The sequence below is a fragment of the Delphinus delphis genome, chromosome 14, assembly GCF_949987515.2.
Source record: "Delphinus delphis chromosome 14, mDelDel1.2, whole genome shotgun sequence".
NCBI lineage: Eukaryota > Metazoa > Chordata > Mammalia > Artiodactyla > Delphinidae > Delphinus > Delphinus delphis.
Window position 1 is genome coordinate 10,492,613 of NC_082696.1, and position 20,793 is coordinate 10,513,405.

Consider the following 20,793-nt stretch of genomic DNA (forward strand, 5'->3'; position numbering starts at 1 on the left):
CTCTCCACACATCAAAGATGTCTCCATCACACCAGCTGACTCACTACTTCATGTTCACAGTCCGGCTTACCAAAGGTAGCAAAAGCACCCAAAATACACTGGCAGCTCAACATATCACAAAACTTATTTTCCGAAAATGTCTGTAAATAATCGTTATAAAAATGTGGCTCCTTCCCTTCAGCCTACAACTCTAATGAAATACCCTCCACCCTTAACAAAGACCAGGGCAGCATGGGCTTCGCGTGAACCTGACTCAGGTTCAACTCCAGGGCCAACACTTGATGCCCTTGGTCAAAGTACACGTGCCCCTCTGATCCTATGTTTCCTTAGAATCTATAAAATGAGGATGGCAAAACCTGTCACGTAGTCATGTTGCAAGGATTAAATCTGAGGCCTTGTGCAACATGTGTGGCCCTCAATAAGCAAACATTGAGTCCCGCCAGTGGGGATGCGTCGGGCACTGGGGATACAAGGAAGAGGACAGCCCTCCTGTCCCCAGCAGAGCAGTGCCCGGTCCACTGGGAGAGGCAAAAGGTCAACTGACATTTCGGGATCACCCAGCACAGCTCCTGGGCACAAAGAAGGCAGCACAGCAAATGCGACTTCTCTACCTCTCTTCCAGTTAATTTGTTTTCCAGTTAATTTGTCTCTCTCATTTCCTATGCATTCCTCAGCCCCCTGCTTGCCCCCTTCCTCACTGCTCTTCCAAAGGCCACCAATGCCCAAATGACCCAGATGCCAACTCCCACTCTTACCTAACCATTCCTCAGCGCTTACCACAGCTGTGCAGGTCTTTCTTCCAGAAACCTCTGTCCTCCGTGGCTTCTGTGGAGCTTGCCCCACATTTTCCACCTCCTTTTACAACTCTTTGGCTGGCTCCTTTCACCCCTTCAATGCTGATGCCCCCTGAAAGTCCTTAGCACCCCTCTCTTCACACACGTGCTCCCAAGGGCAATCTCATGAACCCCACTCTCAACTGACACCCCATGCTGAGAACCCACATTTATATTCTGGGCCCAGATCACCCTCCTCTACTCCAGATCCCTACTTTCCATCTGCCTACAGGCATCTCCACTTAGCTGTTCGGAACACATCTCAAACCCAACATGTTCAAAACCACAGCCTGTTACTAAATATACAGGATGATTCAAAAGCAACTGAACACCTTCAAAAGGTTACCATCCCATGGGATTTCTCCCTGTGGAGTCAGATCCAGAACTCTGGGTTTGTACCACCTCTTCCTCCCAGCTTGGAGGGAATGAAGACAGCACTGGGGCTGCCCTGGGCCATTTCAACCACTGACAGTGAAAGTGCTACATCTGATCACTGCCCTGTGACACAAGGGGTGCGTGCCAAGCGTTTGTAAGAGACTACGGAAATAACCACGATGGCTCCTCTACAAACTGATTTTTATATATATTCTTATATAGCCTCATTCCTATGAAAATGTTCGATTCTCCTGCACTCCCCTGTGCTGCTGGTCTGCCTACCATAAAAGCTACCACCGCCCTGTAGATGCGTGGTTCCGCTATCTCTAGGATTAAATTTCACTGGAAGGTAGACCCTATGAAAGCAGGGCCTGGGTTTTATTCATTGTTTTATCCCTAGCACCTGACACTATTGTCACACAGTAGGTGCTAAATAGATACCAGTATCTAGGTAGATAGCAATAGCTATTTGCAGAATGAGTCAAGTATGCACGTAAGGTAGCACAGTAGCTGGCGATCAACAGGTCTTCCACCTGCTCCAACACTGGCTTCCCACTCTTCTTTCGCAGGGTCTTCTGGGGTACAGAAAGTACCCCTCAAAATGTCCCCATATCACTGACTCACTGTCTCTCCTGCAGACAGGAGGTGTCCGAGGCTCTCAAAGACGCAAGGCGTGTAAGGCTTGACCTGCTTCTCCCCCGATGCCCTCAGAAGGGCACAAGGGACCAGCCAACACAGCTTGTTTCCTCCCTGTGTTTTGGCAGAACTTATGGCATCTCACCTGTCTGCTTCCACGGGTGCCTCACTTCGAACCTGCTCCCCAGAGCTGCTCAACTAACTTCTCCACTTTGTACTTATAATATGGCCAAAAGGAAAGTTACCACGGGGAACAAAGTAACTATCATCTAAGCCTGAAGAAGGGGGCAACGGCTTTATTCTTCTCTGACAGAGTTAAGTTCATGAGCATTTTGACAGGTATTTTCTTAGGGCTTTCTCAGCTGTTTCAGAATGTTAAGGCTGCACTGTTGAAAACCACAGCACTAGGTGAATGATAACATTCCTGCAGAAATTCTCTGAAAGGACTAGCACAGGTAGACAGGTGTTAGCTTTCTAGGCAAGACATACCTTATATCATAACAAACAAGATTAAAATGTGGCTGCACCCATCCCTTCAGAAGTTTGAAGAACCAAACAAAATTAAAGGTCGGGTCTTGAGAAAAGGACGTGCCTGTAACACATGGCAACAGGCCTAAGCAACAGGCTACCAGTTTTGCTTTGTTTGTTTTCCTTCTGTGGGTTCCTACAAATAGGCTGTTGATTCATTTGCTTGAGATGGATTAGGTAGTCAGCATTAACTTCAAAAACTGTAAATCCAAGATTACTCTAGTAGTGATATATTATTATAAAGAGTAAAATGAAATCAAATATCATCAGAAAATAGGAAACAAGAGACAGGAAAGCCTTCATTTAATTCTAAGCTATAAACAGCACTGTGGAGGTAGGTCATTTGTAAATATTCTCAGCCTCAAATTTAGGATCAAGCAGGAGGTGAGGAAAACACAAGCTCAAAACCCAGGAAATAGACATGAACAGAGCCCGTACTGTGAACTTTCCTAACGCTCAAACACTTCTGCAGCATTGGTTAAGTGGAATTTAACTTGCATCGCTTGTCTAAAACAAGGTTATGAGCCAAACTGATTTCTTTTTCAAAGCTGTGAGATTTGGTTTAACTGACAAATTTTAGAAGAGAAAAATAGGTGGGGACATAAAAGGGGAATTTCCCAGTACTGTACCTTACCACTAGACACAATTAGCAAGAGAAAAGACTAAAAGGGTCTCAGGACCCATCCTGACATCCTTTGGCCCCAGCCAGCCTAGAAGTTCCTCAGCTAAGTAGGCAGCAAATGAAAATGAGGAGTTTGACTAGTTCCAGAGACGGAGTGCTCTTCACATCTTCCCAACACCACCGACAACTCCAGGAGGGCCATGTGGCAACAGCAAAAAAGGAAATCATCATGACTACAATGTCATGAAATGACCTCACCAAAGAATTAGAGGATTTTCCTGCCTTACATTTGTTCTTTTAACTGTACATTAACACCCTGATTAAGATATGCTAATTTGGGGGTTTGTCTTACAACTTTTACCACCACAGGAGTTCGCTCTGGGCACATAATGACATTCACTTTTATTTTGCTGATATTTCACTCTGAAATTCTCTCTTCCAGTTGCCCGTATCCTCCCTTCTCTCCAATCTTCTGGTCCCTGACTGCCACTTGTCCTCTCCTCTACGTTCTTGGACTTACAGGTTTCTGGACTCCTAACACCAAGTGACCTTGAGATGCTGTCCGGTACATTCATCTATTCTCTCATCCAAAAATATTTATTAAGCACATATTAGTAGACACTGTTCTACATGCTGGTCCATCGCCTCCCCATCCCAGAAACTTCAGTTACAGCCACATGCAAATAATAACCCCAAACAGAAGAGAACCTGTGCTCCTCTTGAAACGTCAACAGACTGTTTCACAGCCTCCCCTGACAACTCAACTTAAAGCAGTGACCCAGATCACGGGACAGCTTCCCCCAACAGGCGGATGTAAATTAATGCTCAGTGACACTATCAGAAAAATCCAATAGCCACCTTCATGCCCTTGGAGCAGATTTCTCCTCTCCTTTGCCTGGTACGACTATGGGGCTAAAATACACCAAAGCTCAATTACAAGAACGTAATTCTACATGTCTTAATGGTTGCACGAAGTCTATTTATTTAAACTTTACCTCTAGCTTGTCCACGACCTCTGTGGGTGGCAGAAAGGTGGGCATACAGGCCATTCCACAGCCTGAGCATCTGAATCCTGGGGGAGGGGCCTGGGGACCCTGCCCACCTCCCTGGGTGAATCTGACAGGCAACCAGGTTTGAGAACCACTCCTTTAGCGGAGAGGATGTAGCCTGAGCATCAGACAGACCTGGGTATTGAAGAACTTTCTTAGTTCTACCAGTTTACTTGTCTAGGAAACAGGGACACTTGTCTGGCAAGACTGCTGCGAGGGCTGCAGTTACTCCGTGCAGTGTGCCTGGCCTGGCACACGGAGTCCGTGTTCAGTAAAAGGAGTGATCTTAGTAGGTCACAATTATTTAGGACTCTTCTAAAAATTTTTCTCTGAATCTGCACTTCTCTACTCGGGAGGCGGAGAATGGAAAGCAGTTTATTTGTAAGAGCTTCATGTGTCGCCACGCTACAGTCTTACACAGGTCGCCCTTTAAAAAAAGGAGAAATCGGGCTTCCCTGGTGGCGCAGCGATTGAGAGTCCGCCTGCCGATGAGGCGGATGCGGGTTCGTGCCGCGGAGCGTATGGGCCCGTGAGCCATGGCCGCTGAGCCTGCGCGTCCGGAGCGTGTGCTCCGCAAGGGAGAGGCCACAACAGTGAGAGGCCCGCGTATCGCAAAAAAAAAAAAAAGGAAAAAAATCACTCAAGATTTGGTTGCCGACTCACTACCACCTTGCCGTTTTTCCTGCCTCGTCTGCACCCAGCTGGCCGCTCCCCAGGAAGGCCGCTCGCACTTGGCCGCTCTGACCTCAGTCACGTGCCTGCCCTGCTCCTCCTCCAATGGCAGAATGACCCTGTCTTCGGGGGGCGGGCCATTCCTCCTCACCTCCGCCCTTGAATTAATGTAATTTTGCGGGTGCACCTGCTGCTCCATCTTCCCAACTGCACGTGAAGATGTCGGTCAGACATCAGTCCTGCCACCTATGGACCATCACTCCTAACGTCTGCTACGTTAACAGAAATCCAGGAAAGGCCCCATGTTCTGCATGATCATGACCAGGTACTTCTTCCTATTTTTTTGTTAATCCTCATATGGTAAAGAAACAAGTCTTCCTCAAGTTAAGGATAATTTTCCTTCCCTCTTAGTCTACTGTATCCATTAAGCATGTTCCCCACACAGACGTCCTCTTCTGCACCCCACAGAGAGAGCTGGGCACCAACAAGGCCTCCCACAGAGCCCGTAACGGATGCTCTGACCCATAATATTTCACAAGCCCTAATGTACACAGGAAAGGCTGGGCTCTGAAAGCCACACAAAAGCGCTCATAAATTTCAGACTGCCCTCATCATCCCCTCCTTCTAAGAAACTGGCTGGAGTGCCACTTCAGTTGCAGGATTCTTATAAGAACTTTCCTTCTCAACGCTCTATCACAGCAACCTAATCAAGTGTCACAACTATTATTTAGACTGAATTTTACTTTAATTTCAAGTATGTTTACTAACAGAGCAAAGGTAAACATTCTTTAAATCTAGTTTTGTCTCATAAAAATCCCCTAATTCACTGTTCATTACTTTTACTAATCATTACAAAACTGAGTAAGGACTCTCACATGAGTAAATCTATGTCCATGACTATCAATTCATTTCAAGATTCTGTAAGGCAAAGACAAACACGCTGATTCCTCCAGACACGGGTGATACATTCATCTCCCCAACCTTTTAGTGACTTCTACTTTTGAAAGACTCGTCTAAATTAAATGTATTTAAGCCCATGATTGCCCACAATATTAAAATTATTTAATTCTCGAGTAGTATTAAGGAATAAACAAAAATTGAAAAAGATTTCAAAAATTTAGGTTAGGAGAAAAAGAGTGGAGTCAAAACTAATTAGAAATGCCCATAATGACGCTTTCCCATTTTAAAAGGACATTGTTCCGGAACTCCTACACTGATTTCTCTCTCCCTACCCCGTCGCCCCCGCCCCGTGTACCTATTGCTTCTCAGATCCTTCACAACAACACATTATCCACACCACAGATAGTTTCATCCTCGACAAGGAGGTAAGCTTGCCTGCCTCTCTGCGTTATCTGTCCACGTTCCATTTGAATCCAATTTCCTTGCATTACCTCTGCCCAGGTCAGGGATGAATGGCTGTCAAATTCCCAGTGGAATAAAAAGAAAAACCCTTTCTTCCTGAGGCAGCAAGTTTCAATTCACAGAGCACATGGCTAATCTACATATGTGAAGGTCACGGCTCTTCAGTCAAAGAAGTTAAGAATGGAACAGCTCACGTAAGGGGTTGTCTTAAACATCTTGGCATGATGCCCAACAAGTAAGATTGTTGAAAAGCAATAGATAGCTTCTGGCAGCAGCAAGGGGAAAAATATTTTGATCATGTGATGCCATACACACTACCTAGTTTATTTCATGTGCGAAACTTTGCGAGTCCCTAAAAAATACCACATATGCAAATCAAATTCAGATTTCAGCTTTACCAGTTTAGCCAGGCTGGCACATCTCCCTCTTCACAAAATGCGCTTATATGAAATTTCTAGATCCACCGAGAATAAAACTTCAACATATTGACAACCAGTTGCCTCAAATATCTTAATAGCTGATTACAAGTTTTTTGCATTAGTTTTTCAAAGAACCGTGAAACACCAAGAAAAGGGTATTTACACTAAAAAAGCGCATTCCTTCAAGTTATCTAACTGCCTTAAATAAAATTCATCTTCTCCCTCCATTCTCCTCTCTCTCTTCACTAATAATATAGCAATGTGGAAAATTACAGGAACTTAATGCATGGTAAAAGACAAAACACAAAACTGCTTTTCACATCCTATTTTCACTAATGAATGGTTGAATAAAAGTAAAACACTCCTGCTTTAAAGTGCTCATACTTCTGACAAACATCTCAATGGAGGAGAAAGGACAGTCTTGCCACACATAATGGATACCAGGGGAGAAACCAAGCCTTCATGAAGCACGCCTCTGCCTGCTGGGGGCACGGCATTTCCTGAGTTGTCTCTATCCAGACAAATGAAGTGAAAGGGAGTTGGCACCAAGAGTGGGGAAAAGGGTGGGTTTCAGACCCAGCAACATCGTTACAAACATTACTACAATTTTAAAAACTTTCAGCAGTTAACAATAATAAACTACTTGTTTAGTATACGGCAAAAATTAATTGGAAGCAAAAGATCCATTTCATCAACCTGCAAACTGTCTGCCTACCACCAATTTCCTTCAACTCAAATTTTAGATTGCTTATGAGGTCAGAGTTATTCAATCCATATTTCTAATTAAATGGAGCAGTAAGTAAAATAAAAATATACCACAAACTGTCTATATTTATTTTAATTGCCAATGTTCACTTAGCAATCTAAGAATATTCCTCTACGCTAAACAATGAACATCACGATGTTTAACCATTTTCCAATATTCTCTGGATATCTTTTTATCTAATACCGTGTCCCTGTAGGTCACTACACCAAGGTCACTACACACCAAGGTCACTAAATGTTTGTTGATGGTGGTGAAATTAAATGTTCTAATTATTGATCTTCTGAATTTATTTTTCCTTACCAGTTAAAAAACATGACTGTTAAAAAAAAAATTGGAAAACACAGGAGACATTTTAGAAATGTGATAAATTGCTCCATAACTTTTCCTAAACACCTGGCAAGATAAAGACATACCGGGCAATAAAAACTGACACTGTCTGGATTCGAAATAAGCTTTGAATATTAACCTATTTGTTCTGAGAGGAAAGACTAATAGGCTGTTAAATTAACTTGTTAAATTAACTAATACAGAATCACACCTAACTAGTTTCAATTCCTTATCACACATCCCTTTCCTTGCCAGGTAGTATACCAGTACTTATCAAATCTACTTCTCACAAGAATTCCATGAGTTATGTATTCTTTCCCATCCCTTTGAAATGAGGAAGCTACAAACCTCAGAGAGGGGAAGCGACTTGCCCAGGGTCACACAGGTAGTAAATGCCCAGCCTTCAGGTTCTCTAACCTCCACACCTTCAGCTCTTGCCTTTGCCCTTGCTTTAATCCCCAAGCCTCTTCACGTGGTCAACTTCTGCTCCTCAGCCAGGTCTTAGCTTATTCGACCTGCTGTACTACACAGTCTTCCTACTCCTACCCCACCCCGGTCTCTGCGAGGTGTCCCTCTAACATCTAAACTTGTCCCACCTAAACTGTTTACGCTGTATTGTGCAGCATGCCTACCTGTCCTTAGTCTCTGCACCGTCAATTAGTCAAAGGGCAGGACTTCTCATCAAGGGATCCATCATCCAACAAATGGCCAAGCACACAGTAGGCTCTCCACAAACGTCTGCCTGATGCCCCAGGTCTCGCTACACTGACATAAGCCTATAGTCCCAAAGCCCTGACATTTCAAGGCTGTTCAATACAGTGAAGGTAAATGAACTGAATTTTAAATCCTTCACGATACTGATATTATAAAGTCATTTCTTTAGGAGAAAAATCACTGTATGATACCCAAAATAAAATCCAAATTAAGATCATTTTCTCATCAATGTCACAGCACCTAAGAACAACCTTCAAGTACACTGACCTTCCACGTAAATTAGTGAAATGTATAATAACACTCATCAGGAAATTTTCAGTTTACATACATTATCATCTACTCTTCAAATTGTTAGATGATGCACTTTGATGGATATAGTCTTTCTGCATAGAACTGCGGGTATTATCATCTACTCTTGATTGTTAGATGATGACCTTTGATGGATACAGTCTTTCTGCATAGAACTGCAAGGTATTATCATCTACTCTTCAGGTTGTTAGATGATGCACTTTGATGGATATAGTCTTTCTGCATAGAACTGCAGAAGAAATAATGTAGCCATTCATTTTAATTTCCACTTTGTAAAAACACCAGGAGTCTATGATAATTCAACAGGGAAAATTACGGATCATATGTTATATTTACTCTTTGTATCTTAGCACCAAGTGGCGCTCGGTAAGTATTTGTTCATAACAGAATTAAATTTTGTCCCTGATACTTTTAAATATCTTAGCATAAAAAAGAAAAACTGTTCTTCTCTACATATTTGAGACAAGCCCTTGGCATTCTCAGGTTTTACATTCCCTGTTTTGCCGGTTTGAGAGCAGACCTAAACTTCCATGATATGTAAATTATAATCTTGCTATGGACCAAATCTGAACCATATATTCAGTGAAGTTGAAGCAGATACAGAAGCAAGTTACTTAACTAATGAGAGACCAAAGTCTACCACCCAGAAGCTCAAAGAAGCCTATTTTTAAAGTTTTTAAACTTCGTTCCTTTGCAAAAAATACTTCCCCTAAAAAGCCAGTCGTTTTTGCAGATCATGAAAGTGGAAAGGTCTAAGAGGCCGAAGAAAGGAATGACTCTTGGCCCGAGGACAGAACTTACTAATACATAGCATGGAATCTTGAATGGGTCAGTGGCTTAGCTCCTATGGCATCAGTCCCCCATAGGCGCTATTGGTAAACCAAAACCAATTCATGTAACTGTTTACAAGAGTCCCAATCAGCACATAACTACATTTCTGAGGGAAATTACAGTGGAATTCACAAAATCTATACATCTGCACAGGTCTCAGTTGATATTCTCTGAACGCGTCTGGGATCTAGTGTAGTTTAATAAGATATTCAGTGGTGCATAACTGATTAGGCAGTATATTTTCTTTTAAATTCAAAGCTGCACAGAACTCTGCAGCTGGGAGGGACCAGGGGTCACTATCTGATGGAGGCGGGGACTTGTCCTCAACCACACCCTGAAGCGCAGCAGGGCCAGGCAGAGAACAAGAACCCAGGCCTGCTTCACTACACCAGTGGACAGACAGGTGGGGAAAGAAGAGGTGCCACGTAAGGATGCTACAGGATTTGCAGAGATGACCTCAGTGACAACCCCGCCCAGCAGGCCACAGTACAGATAAGAAAGCTGAGCCCCTGCCAGGTCTCAGAGAAAATGAGCACTGAAGCCTACAAATCAATCAAAGGGTCTGCCCAACTCCAAGCCCACAATCTTTCCCTTACATCAGGAAACCTGGCAATATATTCATATTCTCTCATAAATCCTCATAATCACAGAAATAAACTAATACACAACAAGCATGTCAGCTCCCTTAGGAATTTGTCTGCTTCTTCAGAAAGATACTTACTCAGCAGTAGCAATGTTTTACATTTCCGTTTCCAAGGTCAGTTATAATTCATTGGGTAAAGTAAACTTATTATTAAAAATACCAACAGGTAGCAGATACGTTAAAGGATAGTAAAATGGGTTTACAGCTTGTATATATAAATACATGATCACTGGATCTTAAAATCTGCTTCTTAAAATTTCAGAAATTATATGCCAAACTCTAGACACATTCTAGAATTACCAAGCATTTCAAAATTAGACTATGAAGTATGGTGAGTGGTTTCATTTCTCAGATACTCATCACAAAAAGAAACAGGAGATACTAAGGATTCTGGAACATCCTCCACTAATCACCAATGCCTTGCTTTCTGAAAGGTTTATTTCAGGACCCAGAAGCAGTAGCTGAATTTACTCCTCAGCCAGCATACATTATTTAAACAGTTACCAAAAATACTCTAGCAATCTAAGTATCTTCCTAAATCTGAGCAGACTGTTTTAACTTTTTTCCCAAGAGCCTGTATAATGTAGAAAACTGAGAAAAAGAAAAAGAACCACTCTACATAAATTTCAAAGACATCATATTTTCCTTCTTTTAGTTATCATTTTCCGTAGTAGATCTCTATCGTGCTCTGGCACCAAGCCAGCAATTGATTGGTAGCAACGGAAGAGTCATTAGCTCACCTCAACTATATCACAACAATCTACAATTATTTGTTTTGCCAAAATCTACTCCCCTACCCAAGAAGACGGCTGACCCACATGGTTGCTGTTTGCACTTTGTTTAAATGAGCCAGTTCTAACTCAACGACCATGCCAAAAATACCAAGCCCAGGTACAGGGAGAGCAGGCTTTGGCAGGATGTCTCTGGCCTGAACTGCACACAGGAGCAGCAATGATCCCCACACCCTGGCTATCATCTGGGTCTGGCACACAGCTGATTAAGAAAATGGCTGCTCAATAAATATTTGCCAATTGATAGTCTGTAGTAGATATATTTACCTAACATACACCTCACAGCATACACAAATGGTAAATGCTTACACCTTAAGAAGTAATTGTTGCTTCCCGGCACAAGCTCTTTAATCACAGTTCATTTTCTCTGTGCCCTCTATGGACTCTGGTGTTAAAGTACATAACTGGTCATATAAAGATGTGACTGCATATCAGCATCAATAGTAACTAAAATACGATCCCAATATTTTACACACAAAAAGCCTGTTCACGGGAAAGACTAACCAGATTCCAAGAAGTATCCCTTTGCAGCTGCCTCGAAAATTTAATTAAGAGACCAATCATCTTAATTTAGGAATTTTTCCACCTGCAAAGAATTTCTGCAGTTTTGCAGAGGACTACAAATTAAAAACATGAGGGGGGGAAGCATAAATTTGGGGCACAGAACACTATGAAAAAGGACACAGCATCACGTGGATTGGTTGTTTGCTCTAGGTTGGGAGGGTGAGATGCCCCAAAACTTAAAATACCCTTTTTTAAAAAATTATCATTACAATTGATTTCCGCTAATAGTAGAAAGATAAAACCAATAATTTTTTAAAGAGGCTAAAAATGCAAAAGATGAGAAATAAGGGGAAAATGATCATGCTAACAGTTCATTTCCATATCCTATTATTTAACAAAGTCCCAGACTTCTCTCAACAAAGTACCTCAAACCTTTAAACAGAAAGCCTTCAAAAAGCTGCTTTTCAGCTGTTAATGACATAACTGACAATGAAACAACTAACCTACACAATGCACATTTCCAAATTGACAAAACCTGGGAAGAGGAACCTAAAGTTAGAATTGGAAGTAATGAACTAAAAACAAACAAACCAAAAACACCATTAGTGTTCCTCTTGAGGAAGGATTTACTCATAAACTATGAAGTGGCAAGATTAATGGTTATAAAAATAAGCTTATTTTACTTACATGTTAATAACTAACAATTTTAAATTCTGACATGAAGAAAGGGAAGAAAAATTTTTTTATTTCAATTTGGGAGGATGAAAACGTCCTGAAAAGGATGGGGTGCACAACAATGTGAATGTATTTAACGCCACTGAACTTTACACCTAAACTGGTAAATTTTATGTTATGTATATTTTGCCACTATCAAAAAAATACACATATATATAACTTTTTTAGCATCCCACACAGAAGAAAAAAAAACATGGCCTAGAATTTTCTCCTGGATTTCATCAAATATGGCTTCCCTTCCAGAGTCACCTAATAAGGAATGACTTCTCGTCTGATTCTCAAGTTTCATCTTTCATCAAGGCCCAAGGAGACACTGAGAAGTGCATCCTACAGAATGTAGTTAAAGAGGCCAAATCTAGTTCAATTCAGAAGGACTGCCTTGCTGTGACAGATGTACTCCAGATTCTGCTGCCATCTACCAAAAATAAGAGTCTATGGGTAAATCAGATATGCTTAAGATTTTAAGGGTTTCGTCTCTTTCCTAGCAATAAATATCACTCAAGAAACAAATCAATTTCATCATTAGTTCACCTGTCAAACTCAGTAGCCTTCTAATATCCTTGGCATTGACCCATTCAGAAGTGGTTTAAAAAAAACCGGCCACTGGATCCTTCCTATTCAATTAAGTAAATCTAAGGAAACAGTTTTCTTAGAATTACTCCAAGTTAGAGACTTTGAAAATAGAACATATTTGTTGAAAATTTACTGTAGAAACACATATTTTACTTTGATAAACTCACTCAGTCATTCAATTAACGTGAATTGTTGAAACTATTATATACATATATCAACAATTCCATTCATTCCAATGGCATAAAGCAAAATAACTGGACAATAAATGATACTTAGGTAATTATACCTAAGTCATTTTCTTTTCATCAGATTTCTAAGAGAAAAAGTCACTAACATATACCAAGATTTTAGATCAAAATTAATTCACTCAACCACTGAATTAAACCAAAAAGGGCCACTTAAGTCTTACATAAACAGCCTCCAAACTGGGAAAAGCAATACTGTGTAATAGTTGTACATCTACATAAATGTACCCTTGGTGGATGAGCAGTTTTGCCTGGTAGTTTCCCCCAACACTACAGGGAACTAGGACCTGGGATTCCTCTGCCTCAAGCATGCATACACAGCAACTGTGCAAGTCTCCTTTACATAGCCACAGAGAATCTGCACCAATATCCTGATAAAGAAAGGACACCTCTGAAAAGGCATATGATCAAAATCTACCCAATTCCAACAAGGCCTAGCATGTGGATGTGGTCCTTAAGTATAAAGAAGATTGTAAAATGTCATAAATTTTTGTAATATCCATTTTGAAAATCTAAATATTGCAAAAATATTCATGGAACTTGAGTTTTTTTAATACTCATTTTGAGCCTCCATAAATCTGTTGTTTTAAGTAACACACAAGAGTTCTTTCAAACACAAATATAAGACTCAAATTTATACATCTACACACAGCCCAAAATGAAAGTGACACAAGTGAAATTCTAGTTCCTTTTCCTCAAATACGATCAAAGCACACAGATCCATTAACTGAGCAGTATCAGTGTCCCGGAGAGTAGGAAGAAAAACCTCTCAATTGAGGACACTAGGCAAAAAGCTAATATATTTTCCTATGCCAATACATCCAAAATATACATTTCCAAGTCAGTTTTCAACATAAGTAGCAAAATTTCATAGAACCCCCAAAAACTTTAAACGAAACTACTTTCTCCCTAGGAGAGGATAGGGTTAAATAAATGAAATGATCATCTTTTTGGTTTGCCTGTCACACTGGTATTTATCCTAGGGAAATAAGTAAGTTCCTATTACATCAGAAGTCATTGTTTTAGATACACCCTGCTCCAAATTATAAAGTAATAAAGTCCATTAATAAGAAATAGAACTGAAAATTCAACCACATTCTGTTACACCTGTTTTCTTTAAAATGTGTCTATGCCTAATAAAACTACCGAGTTTTATATTAAGAGACTTCCTCTACATTGTCTTACATTTTTTAAATTGGTTCTCAAGCCAGAATTAATACTGTTTTTATACCAGAGGGAAGATGTTACTCTCTTAGTTCTAATGAAAGAAAACGATATTTAGAGGCTTGTTCATTACTACAAGTCTCTAAGTGTGATTTGGAATATTTCCATATCCACAACACAATTCTAATACTTCTGATACAACATGGCATGGGAAAAATGGAACAAGTCTAAAAAGCTTTGCCAAAAATTCATTCCTAAATATAGATAAAAAACAAAACCAAAGAAAAACGAGGGAATAGGGTTTCTCTTCATAGATGCAAGGTAAGAATATGTTGCTCCCTGGAACATACTTATCGATTTTGTATTAATATAAATGTAAATTTAAGTGATAGCTGTCTTACAGAGTAGTTGCCATTAAAAAACAACACACTGCCAAAAGTACACAGAAATCAAGATCACCAATGAAAACAATTTTAAGCTATGCATAATTTCATTCCAAATAATACAGAAAATCAGACAACTACAGACATTTTTGTTATATTTTCTTTGTTTTTTAAATGGTAAACCTTTTCTGTGAAACACAGTTGTCAATTCCACCTCTTCTGACGATGGAGCAGCTGGCCAGTCATACCTTGGCAAATATATCAATTTAGGCCACAAATATTTGTTTACAAGATTTAACATATCACATAGGGTAACACTGCACTGAGTGGGCAAAGTGGGAAGTGCTATAATGTACCTTATACAAATTTTAAGGTAATCAGGAACCAGCCTGTAACTTCCTGCTTTGTAAGTCAGCTAATCACTTTTCTTTTAATGGTAGATAAAGCTTTTTTTAAATTACATTGTATTATATTATATAAAACTAAATTTAAAATAGCATTAATGAAATTCAGCACAAATGTGGACATCATAAAATCTTAGTTACCTGAGCAGACCTCAGTATTTCTTTTGAGATTGCTTTATCTGAATACTTTATCTCACAGAAACCTACTAACAAACTGTATCGTAAAATGCCTTATTTCACTTTTTAAAAAGACCCTCCCGTTACAATATACGCACATGTTTTGTTCTCAATTACAAAAACATTTGCCACCCAATGTAAACCATTCCTAAAATCAAAAATGAAACTAAATGTGTTAAAAGCCACAAGAAAATTTAATAGTACTTCATGACCTATAGTTATGCAGTAATTTAATATTCTGGACAAACGACTGTTCCTTAGGATAACTGTCACAACAAATATTAAATGATACCAGCCTTCCAAAAAGAAAAAATATAAAAAAGAGACACATTCCACATGTTAAACGGTGGTACCTAAAAGAAATCTGTGAATCTAGGTCACATGCCCATCATTTTTCTTCCCCCTCAAAAATAAAAAAGCTATTCCCAAGGGTCATACTGGGGACATAATGAATTCACTCTCATTCCAAGAAAACAAAATACTTAAAATAATTGGTTCCATTACGAAAAAATAGCGTAAAGCAACCCCGACCTACATCTGCCTCTATCATCCTGGTTTCTAGTTTACAGAGATGTGAATTCTAAACTGTCCCTTTAAAAGGAAGTTGACAAAGCAAATCTTTTTAAAATTACATGGGTTTATTTACACAAGGTTTTTCTATGTTTTTACCTGTATAAATCATAAAAATTGAAATTCCAAGTTTTCTATGAAGAATAGGAAAACACATTATTATTAAAAGTAAAATTCCACTAACTAAAGATTAGAAAGGAGTGGACACCAACGTCCTCAGCCTGGGATTCGCATGATTATCTGTTAAATTCAGTACTGCATTCACTCTGACAGGTCTCTCATCTAAGATATGGTTATTATTAAAATACACCTTCCTAAAATAAATGAGCTGAGTAAAAATATATATTACAACCCCCTTTATTCCTTTCTAACATATTTTAATGCTCTGAAAGTTTAAAAAATTGTAATGTCTATGAAAGTAAAATTATTTGGAAGAAACATACCCAGCACAACTTGCATGTAATATAGTTTCCCTAAAACATTGTGTGAGCAGTTCAAATAAGGTTCACATTACCTAACCTAGCAAAATAATCAAGGGGGAAAAAAAAGATTCCTGGGGCATTTGCTTCCAAAGCAGAAGCAAATGTAAAATGATTTTTTAAATTTCGCAAGAACATCCATTTCTTCCCTTTTAACTAACTGTTGTCTGCAAAAATTATTATATAGCTTCCTCACTTCATGTTTTCTTAAACATAATGTCAATTCTAACTAAAACTTCTCATCCACCAACAGCTTAAAACAATCAGAACTGTTAAAACACAACTTACTAGAAACATAGATTTAATCTTGTTATAAAACTAATTAAATACTACTAAAAGATATTGTTGGATATCAGAATCTTGACATTTTTAATGATATAAATTTTAATTTTATATTAAACCACATGTGATGACATAATTCAAATTTTTTCCATGGTTTAATCCATGAAGGGTACTTTTATAAAAGCTTTACAAATCCAAAAATTAGTAAAATTCTTGGTTTAATTATTTTTCAATTGCCATATCCTCACCCTACAATTGAAGTGAATGGCCCTGCTGAGACTGTCAAAGAGCTGGATTTTGTAAATGCCCAATCCTGGACACCAGCATAATGTTTCTATGTATTTAATCCTCTTATTAGTAACTATGATGTAGAATAATTTAAGCTTTAAATAATATTCAACCTTACATCTGCTTGTAATAGAGCTCAGTTATTATTTGTGGCAAGAATTTTTGTGACTGTACTGCTCAGCACTTCTATTTACATCAGCAGTGCTAAATGCCCAATGGTGAGAGGGGAGCCAATCAGATGGCAGATTAGATGTCAACTCAGAGGCAGCTGTCTGGAGACTATTACAGCCAGTTTACCTCCACAATTCAAATTCCAAACCTTGCAAAGGAGATCAAGTCAAGTCTTTAGGCTCAGCCTACGAGCAAGAAACAGCAAGAGTGCAGGACACTTCCTAACAACGCTGCAAGACTTGGGTGACAGGAAATTAAAAATCCAAATAAATCCGATCCAAAAAGATCAATTTGCACCGGTCTGCTACTTCCCTGGGTTCGCTGAATAAAATGTACGCCTAATCCACGATCAAAATAAGTTCAATTCAACCGGAATGTGTTCCTTTAACACAGCCTATCTGTTGAAGGTGACTCCTTTCAAGGAGCCTGCAAGCCAAATAATGGATTTCCCGGCTATTCTTAGGAATGGATCGATATATTTTTGGATTTTTTGAGCTTCACATCGTTGTAAATGTGGGTACGACTGCTGCTACTAAACGCTTAAACTCAAAGCCCGCATCGAATATCCCCGAATGGCTAGGCACAACTACGAAACACACACCAGGCTGCCACAAAGCTAACCTATTTTTCCTGCCTTCACCTTGTGAGCTAAGAGGCAACGCAGTGTGGCCGGAGGGAGGACAAAGTTCCTCATTCTTTTCCCAGTTCTCGCTCATTGTTGTCGCTAACCGAGACGAGGGGGTCAATATTCCTCCCCAGACCCTACTGGCCGGGAGCGCCTATTTTGTCGAAAGAGCTGCCCGAACGGTCCCCAGCGCCCACGCGGCTTCCCCGCGGCGCGGGCCCCGACTCCCGCACGCGCGGCTCGGCGCCCGGGGTGGGGTGGCGAGGCGGGTGCCCGGCGACCGGCGATCGCGGCGCGCGTCCCGGGCCTCGGAGAGACCCCCTCCCCAGGCCCCGGCCCCCGCGCCGCGCAGTCCGACCCTGTGCACCGCCCGGCCTCGGAGGGAGGCAGCCGCGAGTTAAAATGGCTTTGGGCGCCTCGCCCCCGCCTCCCCCGGCAGAAGACGCAGAAAAAGTACGCGGAAAGAAAGAAACTAGGGCTCGCGGCGCGCGGCGAGGCCGCCGCGGCGGAAGCAGGCCCGGCCGGCGCGGGGGTTACCTGGGATCTGCCCATGGTCGGGCCGGGGGTGCCGGGGCTCATCGCCGGGTGGCTCCTTTGTTGCGCGGCCGCCCAGGCCGGGCTGGCAGCGGCGTACTGGGCGCCCATGTCCTTGCCCAAGCCCATGCCCGCGGCCGCCTGCTGGCCGCCCGCCGCCGCCCCCGCCGCCGCCTGGGACTGGGGCTGCGACGGCGGCGGCGGCGGCGGCGCGCTGGGGCTGCTGTAGTCCGGGTAGCTGCCGCCGTAGCTCCTCATCATGGGGCTGGGCGAGGTGAGCAGCTGGTTGAGGGTCGGAGTGGCCCCCGACGGGTGCTGGTTCTGCCCGGCGAAGCGCTGGAAGCCCCCCGCCGCCGCGCCGGCGGCCGCCTTGCTGAGGCTTGCGGCCCCGCCGCCCCCGGGGCCCATCATCATGCCGCCGCCCTGCTGCCGGGGGGAGCTCAGCACCCCGTACCCCGAGGACGAGCCCCCATAGCCGCCGCCGCCGCCGCCGCCTCCTGCTGCTGCTGCCGCCGCCGCCGCGGCCGCCGCCGCCACAGCTCCCGCTCCTGCTCCTCCTCCTCCTCCTCCTCCTCCTCCGCTGCCTCCTCCTCCTCCTCCTCCGCCGCCGCCGCCGCCGCCCGCGCTGGGCCGGCTGTAGCCCGGATAATGGTTGTACTGGCTGTTGGGGTACCCTTCGTGGGAGTTCTGCAGGGGGTCCATGCTGTTGGGGGCTCCGGCGGCAGCTGAGGCGGAGTGCATCATCCCCATCCCGGGGCTTTGTTGTCCGCCATGTTGATCAAAGCAAGGCCCAGCGCGGCCGCCGGGGCCGCCGCTAGCTGGGGCAGCGCTGCCATAGTAATTATTAAACTCCGAGACGGCCGCCGGGCCGCCGACGCCGCCGCCGACGCCGCCGCCGCCGACGCCGCCGCCGCCCCCGGGCACGGCGACCGGCTGCTGCTGCGCGCCCAGGGCGCCCAGGCCCGGCTGCTCGTAGCGGCCGCCCGCCGGCTCCCCCATCTTGGGCGGCGCGTCGTCCTCGTCGCCCGGCTTGCTCAGCAGAGGCTGGCCCGGGGGCTCGGCCTGGCTGCCCCCGGCACTGTCCTTGGCCCCTCCATGTTGCGGTTGCTCCATGTCGGGACCGGGCTGAGCCGTGCCACTGCCCGCGCCGCTGAGACTGTTGTTGGAAATGGGATGCTGCTGCCGCTGCTGCTGCTGCTGCTGGAACTGGCTTAGCTGCTGTTGTAGTGCGTGGTGGTGGCGGTGGAGGTGGTGGGCATGGTGGTGCAGGTGGTGGGCATGGTGGTGGTGGTGGTGCTGCTGGTGGGGCGGTGCGGCGGGGGCTTCGCCAACGGTTTTCAGTTTGTGGTTGGGGAGCAGCCCCGTCTCCATGGCCGAGCCCGGGCCCGCCGAGGAGGAAGAGGAGGACGCCGCCGCGGAGGAGGAGGAGGAGGAGGACAGCGCGGCGGCGCTTCCACCCTCCTTGAGAGCCGCCTCGGAGCCGCCGCTCTTGGCGCTGTTAGCGCTGGCGGCGGCGGCCGCCGCGCTCGCGTTATGGGCCATGTTCAGTTCGTGACGGGGGTGCGGGGGGTGGTGGTGCACGTTATTCAGGCCGCTGCCGTCGCCGCCGCCCCCCGGCATGGGTCCCGGTGCCGCCGCCGCCGCCGCCGCGCCGCGCGCCCCCGCCTCTAGGTCCCGGGCCCCGGGCGCCGGCCGCGGCCCGGGGGGCGCCCGCCGCTCGCCGCTGCCAGCCCGCGCCCGCGCCGCCGCCGCCGCTGCTGCCCGCGCGGCCATGATCGCCGCGGCGTGGCGAGGCCGGGCGGGGGGCGGGGGGGGAGACAATAAAACCCACTTTTTAGTCAGCAGCCCCTCCTGTGCGCATCCGCACGCCCCGACGGGAATCGAGCGAGCCCCCTCCCCCTCCACAGGCCCCACCGGAGCCGAACCGGGAGTCACGCCTTACGGTCTGGGCCTGTTCTCGCTGTGTGATTTCATGGTGAAAGTTTTTAGTTCAGGTTTAAATGAAACTTTTCTCTTTTCCTCTCTAACCCGGATATGGGTAAATACACGACTGACTGAGCCTATCGGGCCCAGCATGGCATGAGAGGGAGCCGAGCGAGCCCGAGCAACTATTATCCACTTCTCTCTGATTACTCGCGCGCACTCGCAAAACGCGGACTGGACTCGGCCCGGGCCGCGGCCGCCGCCGCCGCCGCCGCCCGCCCGCCGGGCCCTGCGCCCGCCCGGGCGCACCCTCGCGGGCACCGGCGGCCCCGGGCCGGGGGCTCGGGAGGCGCCGCAGGCGCCCGGAGCGCGGCGGCGGCGTGGGGCAACTGGAGCCTGCACTTTCCCCTCGTGCCTTCGTCTCCTTGCCAACCGGGCGTTCGCGTGTTTGTTTTCACGTCTAAAAGGCCCGATACAAAGGTGGAAAACGAGTCTGACGAGCAGACAAAAGAGGGAGAAGGGCTGAGGAACAAAGTTGTCCGCTGGCCCCAAAGGTTACGACGAGCCGGCGGAGAAAGAAAATATTTGGGCAATCTGTGCAAAAGTACTGCCTCTCCCAAGAGTTATGTAATTTTTCAGAATGTTAGCCTCTCTCCCTTGATTTCGGGCCATCAGCGTATTTCCCACAACTTCTTCAAACTGCAAAATTAGGAAAGAGTTTAAGTGAAGGTTAGCACATTCCCGGAGCGCTGTGCCCTGTACACAGCAGGTACTCAATATATGCTTATTATTGACTGCACCTGCCCAAAGATAACGTTGATATAACTTTTTTTTAAGGCATCTTATGTGTGTACGTAGG

The 20,793-nt window shown here is 44.4% G+C and overlaps 1 protein-coding gene across 8 annotated transcripts in view; it reads right to left on the reverse strand.

The window, feature by feature from the left end:
• Positions 1 to 20,173, reverse strand: part of ARID1B (AT-rich interaction domain 1B) — a 413,915-nt gene extending 393,742 nt beyond the window's left edge. For all 8 annotated transcript variants that reach the window (XM_060029731.1, XM_060029728.1, XM_060029725.1 and 5 more), the window contains exon 1: positions 18,015 to 20,173. In XM_060029731.1, the coding sequence (XP_059885714.1) occupies positions 18,015 to 19,784 (1,770 nt within the window). In that variant the 5' untranslated portion in view covers positions 19,785 to 20,173. The remainder of the gene's footprint in view (positions 1 to 18,014) is intronic.
• Between the last annotated feature and the right edge of the window lie 620 nt (positions 20,174 to 20,793).